Here is a 12,845-nt window from a genome sequence, read left to right as displayed (position 1 = left end):
CGAAGCCCCCCTCCCCCGCCCCATCCTCGGTGTCCCCTCCCCTGCTCGCGTCCCCATCTTTCCCCCATCCCACCCCTCCGTGCTGGGTGTCCCCCCGCGCGGGCGGGGTCCGTACCGTGGGCACTGTGCTGAGCCTGGCTGGCACGCTGGGTGTGTGCCCACCCTTGGGGCTCCTCTCCATCTCCCCATAACCTGCCTTTCCCACCCGGGTTCCAGATCAAATCTCAACAGAGCGAAGTAACCCGAATCCTTGATGGGAAGAACATCAAGTACGAGCTGGTGGATATCTCCCAGGACAACGCTCTCCGGGAGGAGATGAGGGCAAAGGCAGGCAACCCCAAAGCCATCCCACCCCAGATCGTCAACGGAGACCAGTACTGCGGGGTGAGGCTCGTGCTCTGCACCCAGGGGTTGGGTGGTGGGCGATGTCCTGTCCCTTGGGTTTGCTCAAATGTTCAAGATGCCTTGTAAGTTATTTCTTGTGAGCTGCAGGGACCAGGTGCTGCCAGGGTCCACGGCCGTTTGGCTTGGGAAAAAGGGGACCCGGGCAGGGGACTCTGGGGGGCAGTGGGGCTGTGCCCGCTTTGCCCTGTCATCCTTGGCACAAGCAGCTGGTGCCAGCGCTGTGAACCAGTGCGGGCTCAGGGACCCTCCTGCCTGTGGGCGACTGTGTGGCGTTTCCCTGCAGGATTACGAGCTCTTTGTGGAAGCAGTGGAGCAAAACACTCTGCAGGAGTTCCTGAAGTTGGCCTGAGCCCTGCTTACCCTCCCATCCTGGACTCTACCTGCATTCCTGAGCGCCCTCATCTCCGACCACCTTCACCTCCGGGTTGTCAGCGCTGTCCTGGCACCGCACTTGTATCCCAGCACAGGGAAAAACCCATGACCAAAACTCCTCATTGCAGCTGCCTCCGACTCCCTCCTGCCGAACCCTGAATCATCTCAGAGGGATCCAAAGAAAGTGTGACGCTCGCTGTGCTTGGCCTGTGGGCAGAGCTGGGCCTGGCTCACGGCAGCTTCCAGTGCCTCTGTAAACAGCAAAGCCTCCGGGGCCGTGCGAGGTGCACCCGGCCCTCAGCCCCCTCCTGTGCCTCGGGAGGGAAGGGCTTAGGGCTGCACGGTACCTCCCGTGTCACCCAGTTGCTGTTAAAATTGTAAATTCTGCTGCCTCACTTCCTTTTTTTTCCCCTTTTTCTCCCTTCTTCATCTCAACTGCAGAGATTATGGCAACTAAGTAAAGTTGGGTGGGGTTTTTTTGTTTGTCTTAATTTAATGCAAAAATACTGCACAGAATTCGGGGTCTGAGTGCCCACCACAGTGGAGCTGGGGGCAAAGGCTGCCTGGGGGATGGATGGGGCTGGAAGTGGGATCTGTGTTGGTCTGGCCACCCTCCACCCTGACCAGGGCTCCCTTGTGAGCATTAATGGCTCAGGGCTGCCTCAGAACAGCTGATGCTCCAGCTGTCCAATCTTTCCTCTTTGAGTTGGCTTTTTTGCAATCCTGGACCAAGTGCATTTTGTTTTCCTGCCAAAAAGCAAGTTTATAACCAGTGTTGTCTTCCGAGATGCTATTAAATGTTACTGTACCTTTCACATTGCTACTCTTGCATTTCTTTTAAATTCGGTTTTATTTTGGCTACAGGTTAAACATCACCCTACCTAAGGATTGTGAGTCATTTCCAGCTGAGAGAAGCTGAGTGGGTTGTACGTGCTGCTGCAGCCTGACACAAAGATCTTAGCACCTTAGATTGCTGCTGCTAATCAAAGGCTCACAGGACGTGTCTGAATGTCCTACGGCGCAGTAGTGACAGGTACCAGAGCATTCCTCTCCTCTGCGTGGTGACAGTGGCAGCCCGGGGCAGGGACAGCCTCAGCCAGACGTGGGAGTGACAAACAAACCCCTGGCACAAAGATTGACTAGACCAGGATACAGAGGGGCAGGGAAAACAGCTGCTCCTGAATCTGCTGCTGGTGGAAAAAGGAGGAAGCTGAGGGAGGGCTGTGTGGGTTGAGTCACTGCTCATGGGGAGCTGAGGAAGCAGCTGGTTTGCTTCCTGTGTTTGAGTTGTGCAGCTCAGAGGGGTCTGGGAAGAGCTCTGGGCACCGTGAGCTTTCACAGCAACTGTGCGTTTGAAATCTACAGGAAGCGGAAATTGCAGCTGAAATAAAGGGTTTTATTGGGAGCCTTTAATGAGGGCTGGGTCTCTGCAAAGAGGGAACCTGCCAGAAGGCCCTGCCTCGCATGAGTGGGAGTGTTGTCAGCTGGGAGTCAAGTGAGAGCTTGTCACAGCTGGAATGGGAAGAATGTGCTGGGGAGAGAGAAAGGGAAAAGTGCAGCCCCAGCCCATGGGAGAGGGAGGAAGATGCTTTATTCAGGGTCCGGCAGAGACGCCGCGGAGGGATTATGCTCTTCTCCAATGACACGGTGTCCTGTTGCAGCATCCAGCGCCGGCAGCGGGAGGGAGGAGGGCGGGTACCTCCAGGCAGGCTGGAGCCTGGGCCCCGCTGCAGCTGGGGGCTGTCCAAGGGAAGGAGCTGTGCACGTACAGGAAGCCCAGTAGCAGGATCTCCCGGCTGAGTCGAGTCTGGCTCAGCCCCAGCACTGCAATGGCTCAAGGCCTTCAGGTTTAGCTTCAGCAGAGACCACAGAGCTGAGCCTGTTTGTCCCCTGGTGTCAGTGCAGGTGAAGTCTGTCAGGAGCAGCTGTGTGTGGAAAGCAAACTGCCCCGGCTGTATGTCCATCCTGCTGCTCCAGAGTCCCTGAGCCCAGCTAAGCAACTGCCCAGTGCCAGGGTGAAGCTGGCAGGCTCCCCTGGGCAGGGGTCAGCCTGTGTAACCCTCACAGAGATGAGGAGCCAGGCTAGGAGCCCAGGCGTGAGCTGGTGGAAGCATCCCTGTGCTGGGACCCGCCTGTTTTGGGGAACAGCAGCCACTGTGAGGCAGCAGGACTGGGCCTGGCCCCCTCTGCCAAAGGGAGCGGCTGAAGGGCTGCTCTGCACTCTTCTCCATCCCGGGTAATGGCACAGTGAAACTAAATCTGGAAAGGAAACCTCTCCCTATTTCCCAGCCAGGGCAGGTTGGGTGACGGTGAGAGGCAGCTCCCTCCCTGTGCAGAGCTCGGGGCGAGGAGCTCTCACCCTGTCTGCAGCCCCGTCCCCTCCTGTTGGGAGGGGTCTCTCCTCCGCAGCAGCAGGGAGGCACTGGGGACCAGCCCACATTCCTGCAGGCTCTTGGAGTTGTCTGTGTACACCCTCTGGGGAAAGGTGCTGATGATCTCATACGAGTCCGAGTTTCCACCCCTAGGAAAGAACAGCACAATCTTTCCTACTCACGGGATCCCCCAAGGTTTTGCTGAGATGCTTTGACTGATCCAGCTGTGGTTATGCAAGAGCAGAAAAAAGGGCTTCCAGCCCAAACTGCAGCCAGCCAGGCACGGAGCAGCCTGTCCAGCTGCACAGCTGCAGTGGGAAGGAAGGAGGCTCGTGCATCCCACCAGCACTGAGCTCATCCTGGGCTCGCACCAAGGCCAGGGCCATGGCCTGCAGCAGGAGTGGGAAGAGGGGAGAGCAAAGGGGGCCCTCAGCCATCTGGAACTGTCCCCAACAGGCTGAGTGAGCCCTTGGGCAGCATTAAATGTGCTGGGACATAGAGCTGGCTGAGCCAAGCAAAGGCTGCAGCTCAGCTTCCAGCACCTTGGGAATGGTGGCACAAGTTGGGCGAGTGCTGGAAGGAGGCAAAGGCAGCAATGGGCCTGGATCTGGTGGCAGTTTGGGAGGACAGAAGAAGTTTATCTCTGCTGCTGTGTGGCAAAGGTGGGTATGAAATGCTCTGAGCTTCTCAGAACCCTGGCACTGCTGCCTGGAGAGTGTCAGTGGGCAGAGGGCTGGGGCTGTGACCCAGCTCAGGCCGATGTTTGAAGCCCCAGGACCTCAAGAACCCTTTCCTGGGGCCCTACAGAGCCAGGCAAGGAGGGGAGGGAGTCCTGGACTACCTGATGTGGGCGAGGTGCTGGCGCAGGTCCCCGATGGTGTCTGTGAGCAGCATCTTCACCTCGTACGTCTGCTCCCCGCTCTCGGATCTGATGCGCAGAGTGCAGAAATCAGGGCCAGGAGCTTTAGCCCCCTCAGCTGGCTTCACCCTGGGGATCACAAAACCCTGTCAGCCCAGGAGTGAGCTCCACTCAATGGGCAGAGCCTCCGTGACAGGAGGAGTTTCATGTTTAAGGGCTCCTTGAGGTCAACGAGGCCCTGTCTGACCATGGGCAACCAGACCAACCCACTGCCCAAACTGCTGCTTTACTTTCTCAGCCTGAAGATGCCTTGAAGAGGGTTGTGGACCTTTTTTAGCTTTCTCATTTTAAACCAGTGCTGCCTGGTAAGTACTTTGCCCTACTTCTTTGGTTAAAAATAATCTGCTTGGGGTTTTTTTCATTAGTTATTTGGGTCTTGCCTTGCCAGAGACTGAGTGGAAAAGTGCTATTAGTGAGACCTCCCACCTGGGCATGAGATTCTCCCATTTAATATGACTGCAAAAAGCTCCTTCAATGGTTTTAAACTCTTAGGCCTTGGCTTGCTGTCGGAAAAACTTTCACATAAACTTGTGACATTTTGAACAACAGAAGCTTTTTGTTAGAGATGTAAAATATGGCATGTTTGCCATGAAAAATTCAGTGGTTTTCCCAAAAGACCAAACTTGGCCTTTTTTCTAACTATTTCTAAGGTCTAAAAGGGGAAAGTCCATTTACCTCCTCAACTGAACCCCCTGAACTAAACCTGCAGTGATGAAACAGGAGGAAGAGGAGATCCTGACAGGGCAGGGGCGGGGGGCTGTACCTGTATCTCTCCAGGGCAGCCAGCCCAGGTGTTTCCACCAGGATTTCTTTGCTGCTCCGCTGCCCATCAGAGCCCTGCAACCAAAGCAGGTGAGTGTCAGCACTGCAGGGAGAGCAGCCAGTGCCGGCACAGCCCCAAGGCAGGTGCCAAGTGCCACGTGTGCTCTGGTGGAGCCTCTCTGGAAGGTTACACAGAGCTGGGAGAGGCCCAAGGTGGGGATGCTGGTGCTGTGCAGGGAGCTGAGTCCAGGGAATTGCCGCTGGTCTCCTCCTGGGGGGGTCTGGGGAGGTCACTGGTACCTGTGGCACTGCTCCAGCCACGCCTCGGGCACTGCCCACTCTCCCTCTGTGCTTCAGGGGCTTGGAAAGCTCGTTGGGAAACTGCTCCAAGGAGGCTTTGGGACCTGCCAGAGCAGAGGGGAGATACGTCCATGTGTGACCTTTGTGACAAACATTTTGCTCCCAGAAGAGGCTGATTTGGTGAAAGGAGAGGGCGCAGCAGCCGACAGGGAGAGCTCTCAGCACCCCAGCGAGGCCGAGAGCGGCTCTCAGGTTCCTCCCTTGAAGCTGTCCCACTTTCTGCCCCACTGATTGTTTGATTGTCAACATCAACAGTGAGAACAGAGCAGCCTGTTCAGTGCACAGCTGGGATGCACAGCAGGCAGGCAGCTCTGCTGTGAAAAACTGGGACTATCACCATTTTTACAGACTTGGACATTTTTCACCTTGCGAGGGTGTATTTGTAGGCGTCCATTCCATTCTGCTGGGACAATTATTTTTTTTACTGCTTGGTTAAAGGGAATATTTAGCTTTAGCCTTGAGGTGACTGAGCACAGTTGAATGTAACCAGGCAGCTGTTTCTTATGGGTGATACACGTGGTGGGTTATTTAGTGAGGCACCCACAAACCCACTGATTTCTGTCTCTCTGTTTGACTTTCCAGCCCCGTCAGATATTGCTTACTCAGACTGCGAGTGTCTAGGAGCAAAATGAGGAATCTGTGGCCTTTGATGTCCCATATTCTTTTGTGAAAGTCTGAAGGGAAACTGTCCCATTTTTCAGTGCAGTTACGGTTCATTTGGCTTGAAGATATCTACATTTTTGGAATGAGCTTGTAGGAGAAAGGAGCGGTGTTTGCCAGCAACTCTCCCAGGCCTGCAGGGCTCCCTCAGCATCCTTTGATGTGGTGAAGGTGGAAGGAGCTCGGCCTTTCAGAAAGGCACAGGGTAGATGTGTTTGGAAACCTGCTGAATTTCTATTCTTTTATTACCTCTTATGTCTCATCCTTTAGGAGGATTAGTGCTGAGAGGACCCTGTGTGTGCTGCTGCTGGCTTCCAGCTCCTGAGGCAGCACCAGGCCCTGACCCAGAAGTGTTGCTTTCCTTGCTGAGACCCTCGCATTCCCCTCCTACCACCTGCACTGCCCTGGTAAGGTTTAAAAATCCTCCTCCTCAAGCATGAGCTGCGTTTTTGAGGCAGGTTTGGGATTTTACCTGGGATCTCGGAGGTTTCCTGCACTTTGTTGGATTCTGAAGTACCGACCATCTGGCCAAGGCCAGGAAAACTCCCTGGAAGGTCTTGCTTCTGAAAGACCACGTTCCTCCTGTCAGTGACCTATAAGCAAATCTGACTGTTGCACAATCTCCTCTTGCTGCATCAGAGCCAAATTAACCACAGTAATGACAACCAGCAGTTGTAAGCCCCAAATGAAACCAATGATGCAGAGGTTATAGGGAACCTCAGTCCCCAGAGCTTTGCACAATCCCCCTTCCATGAGACTTTCTAACTTCCACAGCTCCCAGCTTACTCCAGCTGGCCTGACCTTGTCCTGTTCATGCAGCTGTGTCCTGGTTTCTTTGTGGCAGAGGGAAGGTCCAGCCTCTGGTTGTGCCTGCTGACGTTTCAGGTGCACTCCAAGACCTACATTTGAATCCCCTGAGGCTCTCTGCCCGCAAATGTGGCTTTGGCTCTTTGCTATTTCTGAGAAATCAAAAACTGGGGCCCAAGAGAACCTCAGGTGGCCAAATCCACTTAAACTGTGGCAAAATAAACTCTCATGACATGCTCTTTGAAAGCTACTTGTTCAATCTCAGTTTAAAAGCTTTTCCAGGGGAACTATTTGAGGACTTTTTTTCCCCTCCTTTTCGTGACACAGCTCTTAATTTCCTGCATGTGCTGCTTCTCTTACAGAGCCTGCTGTGCTCTTAGAAGCCTTGTTTCAAGCCAGGTTCACTGAGACACAGAAACCTTTGAACCTTGATGCTGAAACACTTCCTGTAACGGCTGCTGCAGGTGCCCTCCCTGCCTCCCTTTTCCCCAGACACACCTGCACAGCATCACAAACTTCAACCTCCCCTTGCTGTGGGCACCATCCAGCAGATTGATGAAAGAAAACCTGAGCTGTCTTGGGAAGCAAGAGAGCAATTTCTCCCCCAAAGCTGCGTGTGGCACTGACCTGCAAGGGGACGCCGTCGGGGTAGTGCGGCTGCAGCTCTGAGGGGAAATAACCATCCATGATGTCCTGCAGGCATTGCTGAAACAAGAGCAGAGCTCGTGGTCACACCTCAGGCTTTCTGTTTCGCTCAGGACTGATCTTTCTGCTGGGATGCTCCCGTTTGTGGTGTTGTGACCATGCAGAAAGGTCTGCATCAAAGGCACAGAATCTCCGTCTCTAAAAATTACTGCACACAGACACACGAGGCTTTAAAGGCACTGTGGGGATGCAGGTGTGGAGCTGGGCTCCTTTTTAGGACTGAGATGAGCTCAGAAGCCCTATCCCCGTTCCTGGGGCTTAGTGAGTGCTGGCAGGATGACTCTGATTCCTCTCCAGCCCTTCCCATACCTGTGTGGAGGGATGCTGGTAGGGCCGGAAGGCTCCACTGCCCACGACGATCCCATTTCGGTACAGGGTGAGAGGGAGGGGCTCTGGCCGCCTCAGCCGAGCCCCCCGGGGCGTGTGCTCAATCTGAGAAATGCCCTCTCCGACCAGCGAGTTCAAATCCTTAATGTTCTCCAAGATTAAATCGAAATCAATCTGGTGTTCGCAAACACCGGCCTCACCTGTGGCAGAGGGATCAGAGTTACAGGGGAAGGGGTGGTGGCCGAGCAGATTTGTCTGTATGAATCTGAGGTGTGTTGGAGCCCTGACATTTCTGTGCTTTGCCTTTCACACATTTGCAGAATGCAGTGCAGGCTTTTGCTGTGGCACAGCTCTGCCAGGTCCACACGGGCGTGTGCCAAACCACAGGGGCAGGGCGGAGGATGCAGTACCGCGGCTGCAAGCTCGGAGCAGGGGCGGCTCGTGGAGCCCACGCTGGGCTCCTGGGCTTGTTTATCCTCTCAGAAGTGTTGTGCTGTCCCTGTGCCGTGCATGACGAGGAACTGCACGAGTTGGATTAACCAGATTGGATCAATGGATCAGGGCACAGGTGCTGAAGTGGTGCCAGGGTAAACAGAGGCAGCTGCCTGCACCAGGGCAGGGACTCTGCAAGGATGTTTGTCTAGGTGTTTGAGGGTGGCAGGGTGAAGCAGTAAAAGGGTTGTGACAGGGCAGAGGAATGAAGTCAGAAGAGGAAACGAGAGAGAAAAGATCTAAGTTGAGTTAAAGTCCTTGGTCGTTCTCCTTTTTTAAGAGTTGCTAAAGGACAATGTAGAAATACCCTTGAAAAAGGTCAGTGAGCTGAAACCAAAACTGTTTCTGCTGATCTCCCTCTGTGTCTCCCCTCCTGCATCTAAGGGAAGGTCTAGTCTAATATGTGCATGGTGGTGAGGAAGCAGCATTGGCTCTACAGCCCAAATAATTTCCTTTTTTTTCCTCTGTTTCCACTCCCTGGGGAGCCACTGCCAAACCTGCCTGGACCCCAGACAGCAGAGTCAGGTCTCAATTAAAGCCCTCACGTGGTGGCTGGGAGGAAAGGCAAACAATACTCCCTGATGGAGCCAGACTGTGGGTAAGCTACTACAGCTCCTGTGCACACAAAGCACCTGATTCCGTTTTCCACCCACTCTATGTCAATGTCATTAGAGCAGCCAAGCCTCAAATGTGCAGGGTTTGTGAATTCTGCGGGAAACAGCTGCTGTGAGGCCTCCTCCTGGAGGGCTGAGCCATCAGGTTCTCTCCTCTTTGCCCAAGAAGGGCGTACAACATACAGGTATATAAAATTAAACCTTCTGCTGAGCTCCTGTTGGATTGCTCCACGTCTGTGTCCCTGGTATGGATTGATGTGAAGATCTCGGCACAGGATCTCAAATTCTGAAGACCCAAATCCTGAGGTTTTGGTGCTTATCTACTCTCCCTTCTCCGAGCTGCAGTGAGAGCTGGGATAGCAGCTTCAGCCAAGAGTGCAGGTGCTTTACCCGGCTTCCAGAGGTTCCTTGCTGGCAGCTCCTCTTCATCCTGGAGTGATTCTGTGTCTTCCAGCTGGTCCCGTGTCTCTCCAACCCAAATCAGACCATAGTCATTCAGGAACTGCTGGAAGAGGAAAGTCAGGCCAGTGTTGGTACCAGAGCTTCAGAAAACTGGAAATGGGAGCCTAAGAGGGGTCAGCTGTGGCTGTGAGAGGCAGAGAGGGAGGTGGAAGAGGTTTGTCCTGGGGCTCCTTGGCCCTGGCAGACAGACAGACAGACAGACTCTCTGACAGGGCAGTGACAGCAGCTCTGTCAGTAGCAGGAAAAAGGGAGGAGGAAAGATTTGTAGTGACAGAGGAACCTCCCAAAACTGCAGGAGCTGAGCATCTCCACAGCCCTGGAAATTGGAATGAAGCTTGCAGGAGGCACAGATGTCTGTGTGTCAAAAACCTCCACCTGCCCTTTTGCTCTCATCCAACCTGCTCCTTATTCCCAGAGGTGAAGGGTTGTGATGATCAAAGGGGCAGCTTGAAAAAGGCCAAACTGGGACTGCAGTGATCTCAAACCAAAGCAGCAGCTGGCTCAGGGCACATAGAGCAGGTGCCTCACCTCCATCTCCCAGACCTGGCTCTGCAGCTGAAGACACCTCATTTCCAGTTCTTCTGTGGTGGGGGAGCCAGGAGCATCTGTAAGAGAAGACCTGATGTTTCTATGTAGCTCCTCAAAGAAGGGCTGTGCTCAGTGAACTCAAACCCATGGGACACAGGGGCTGAAGGTGACAATTCACCCTGCAGTGGTTTGGCAACAATGCTGGCAGACTAAAAGATAGTTGTGAACGACCCTGGGGAAGTTGTGTGCTGGGGGAGCTGATGTGAGTGGTGCTGCTGGCAATCACACAGTGGAAATCGCTTGGCTCCCTCTGTCTCAAGGAGCCCAAAATGAGCAGGTGTCCACTAAAGCTGGATCCTGAGATGTTGGCTGGGTGGCAGCACAACGCTCGAGGAGGTACAAACCACATGTTTGTGGTTTGACAGACACAGTTTGTTTTGTGCTCAGGAAACAGAGAACTCACCCCAGCTCAGCACAGACAAGGCAGTTCAGCCACTGTAGGAAACGTGTGTGGGCTCCAGCTGGGGCTGGAAAGCTGCTGGATTCCAGGGAACTGGAGAGGGGAAAAGACCTTCAGTGACTCACTGGAAGCTGGGTTCAATTTAGAGTTAGGCTGGACCTGGAATCCTGTGGGAGACTCCAAGCAGGTTTTTGGTTTCTCTCAGCTGCTTTCCTGCCTGTTTGAACTCTGCAGTATTTACTGCTCTTCGGTTTTCTGACCATCCTTGGGTGTCTGTGGTTGGCTTTACACTCATGGAAATTTAGAACCCCATAGAAAATAGGTCAGGAAATGATGTTTTGCACCACACCAGAGGAACAGATACAAGTCAAAGTGCAGATCTGCTTCGGGAAATGGTCCCTGTGTGTAGCTGCGACCTCTCACCAAGGAGGCCTCTGGGTTTCGGAGCTGAGGACAGCTCAGAGAGGTCTCCAAGCCTGCTCTGTTGCCCTGCCCAGAGCTCTGGAGCTCTCGCAGAGGTGCCAAAGGTGAACGATTTTTACCTTCTCCTTTTTGAAGAGTCTTTATCTCCTCCTCGAGTTCAGCAATCCTCCGGTCCTTCAGGGGCAGAACAAATAATGAGGGTCAGCTCCTGGGCCTCAGCACCTCCAGGCACAGTTTGCACAATTAGTCCTCGCTGGGGCAATTAGCGAGGCTAGTACAGGTCCTCTCACCCCACCCTGAGACAGGCCAAAGGGTCACCAGGGCTGAATCACCTCACAAATACCTTAATTAGACCCAAATGAGGGGTGGAATAAATAGAGAGCTCCAGGAATAGGTGACCCATCTCCCAGTCCTACTCAGACCTGTAGGGAGGGGCTGATGTAGAAACTAAACCAGCATCTCTGCAGCCACTTCTTAAAAAAAAACAACCCTAAACAAAAAAAAGGTATTTATTCTATTCAGTGATGCAGAGAGGGCTGCTCCAGGATGACTCTGCTGTGTGAGCAGCCGGTGTTTCAGAAAACAAAAGGGGGAATGCACCACCACAGGAGGCAAAAAAAAAAAAAAAAGAAGCCAAAGAGGTGCTGCTCTGAGTGCCAGGGTGCTGAGAGCCACTGCTGCAAGAAGTCACAGCAAGGACTGTCCCCTCTGCCACCCCAAGGCCTGATCCCACGGCTCTATTGCTTTGTAAAGGGCTGGTTTTGGTAATTAACAGCAGGCCACAGATGAACTTCGGAGCCCACACGAGGTCTGAGAGGTGGGACTCCCGTGCCAGGACACAGAGCAGGCTCAGCGAGAGGCTGACTTTTACCTTCAGCCGCATTTCTTGTGCCTGTTTCTCTATTTTCTGTTCCAACAGAGAGATTTTTTCCATCAGAGAGGACGTGAGCTCCGTGTCAGCGTGAGCTGCACCTGAAAGCACAAAGAGCTGTGAGCAGGACTGGGGTGCACAGGGGACCCCACACCAGAATTCCTGCTCTGCCACAGCAGGGAGGACTTTTTGGGTAGAAACCCCTTGGCTCCTGGTGTCACCAACTCGTTGTGTGTGTGAGAGGGCAGCCACAGGAACGGGTCTGGCCCAGAAACCCCTCATCACTAAGGGACTTTACCCTCCATATTCTTTTCCAGTGTTGTCCCCTCAAGCAGGAGTGGAGGGTGCCTTGCAGGGATTCCTTGTCCTAGGAGACAGCCTGGCATCCTCTGAGAAAGGAGGAAAACAGGTCAGTGTTTGCACACAAGTTCTCCAAAAGCAGGTAAAGAAATATCACGGTTGTGCTGAGGGAAAGTTTTTGAGAGCAGTTGGTCCCTCAATCCCGTCAGCATTCCCAAATTTCTGAGCATGTGTGGGTGCTCCTCAGGAGTCAGGACCATGGGAAGGTACAATCCCAGCAGCTGGACGAGTGAGCACGAAGTGGAGCTTGCAGAAAGAGCCCGTGACACTTGCACAGAGAGGAAGAAAGTGGTAAAATCAAGTCGTTTTAATGAAAAAAAAGCACAGTGCTCTGCAATTAACAGAAGCAGCAAACTTCACCGGGACTGAAATGGGAGGTTTTGTTCTGAAATTGAGTGGGGAGGATGTGACCTTAAAGGGAACTGTAAAAATAGACGGTGTTCTAGGGCTGGTTGAGGATGTGGAAATGTCTTGTTACTTATCTGGTTTTGGACAATTGTAGGGGAGAGAGAGCTACATCTATTGTGTAGAAGGGTAAGAACAGTGAAGGTAATGACCTGGGACAGCTCTGCCCTTTGAGGAAAAATAAGAGGGGATAACACATGAAATAAAGCACAGCTTCATTAACTTGGGGTGCGTTTGCTTGGGTGGATTAACCTTCTAAACAGAATTGAAAAAGCTGTCCAAAAAACCCCAAACCGTACATTTTTGTGGTCAGCCCATCCTCCCAGTCCATACAGCCTTGTTTTCCGGGCAGAATGTCTGTTTGAGGGACGGAGGGCAAAAAGGGGCTCAAAACAACGGGGATAACCCGGGGGCTGGTGAAGGGGGAGGGGGGCCTGGCAGCTCTGGGGCACTCGGGGTGTGTTGGGGGGACCCTCTTGGGGGGATCCCCGGATCTGGGGAGGGGGTCCGAACCTGGGGGGGGCGCCCCGCCCCCCCCACG

At 53.6% G+C, this 12,845-nt stretch overlaps 2 protein-coding genes across 2 annotated transcripts in view; one reads left to right on the top strand and one right to left on the bottom strand.

The window, feature by feature from the left end:
- Nucleotides 1–1,592, top strand: part of SH3BGRL3 (SH3 domain binding glutamate rich protein like 3) — a 3,534-nt gene extending 1,942 nt beyond the window's left edge. The window contains exons 2-3 of the mRNA XM_017736093.1: nt 134–384; nt 689–1,592. Of these exons, the coding sequence (XP_017591582.1) occupies nt 134–384; nt 689–754 (317 nt within the window). The 3' untranslated portion in view covers nt 755–1,592. The remainder of the gene's footprint in view (nt 1–133; nt 385–688) is intronic.
- UBXN11 (UBX domain protein 11) lies at nt 1,483–12,621 on the bottom strand. The gene is made up of 12 exons (XM_017736208.1): nt 11,838–12,621; nt 11,540–11,640; nt 10,788–10,842; nt 9,786–9,862; nt 9,186–9,300; nt 7,672–7,889; nt 7,285–7,362; nt 6,323–6,443; nt 5,131–5,234; nt 4,832–4,905; nt 3,991–4,137; nt 1,483–3,298 (listed from the first exon to the last, which is right to left on the bottom strand). The coding sequence occupies exons 1-12, from the start codon at nt 11,923–11,925 to the stop codon at nt 3,133–3,135; spliced, it is 1,344 nt and encodes a 447-aa protein (XP_017591697.1). The 5' UTR covers nt 11,926–12,621; the 3' UTR covers nt 1,483–3,132.
- Between the last annotated feature and the right edge of the window lie 224 nt (nt 12,622–12,845).

Source organism: Corvus brachyrhynchos, unplaced genomic scaffold, assembly GCF_000691975.1.
Source record: "Corvus brachyrhynchos isolate BGI_N302 unplaced genomic scaffold, ASM69197v1 scaffold65, whole genome shotgun sequence".
Taxonomy (NCBI): Eukaryota; Metazoa; Chordata; class Aves; order Passeriformes; family Corvidae; genus Corvus; species Corvus brachyrhynchos.
The sequence above is the reverse complement of the archived record's forward strand: the minus strand, read 5'-3'. Positions and strand labels throughout refer to the sequence as shown.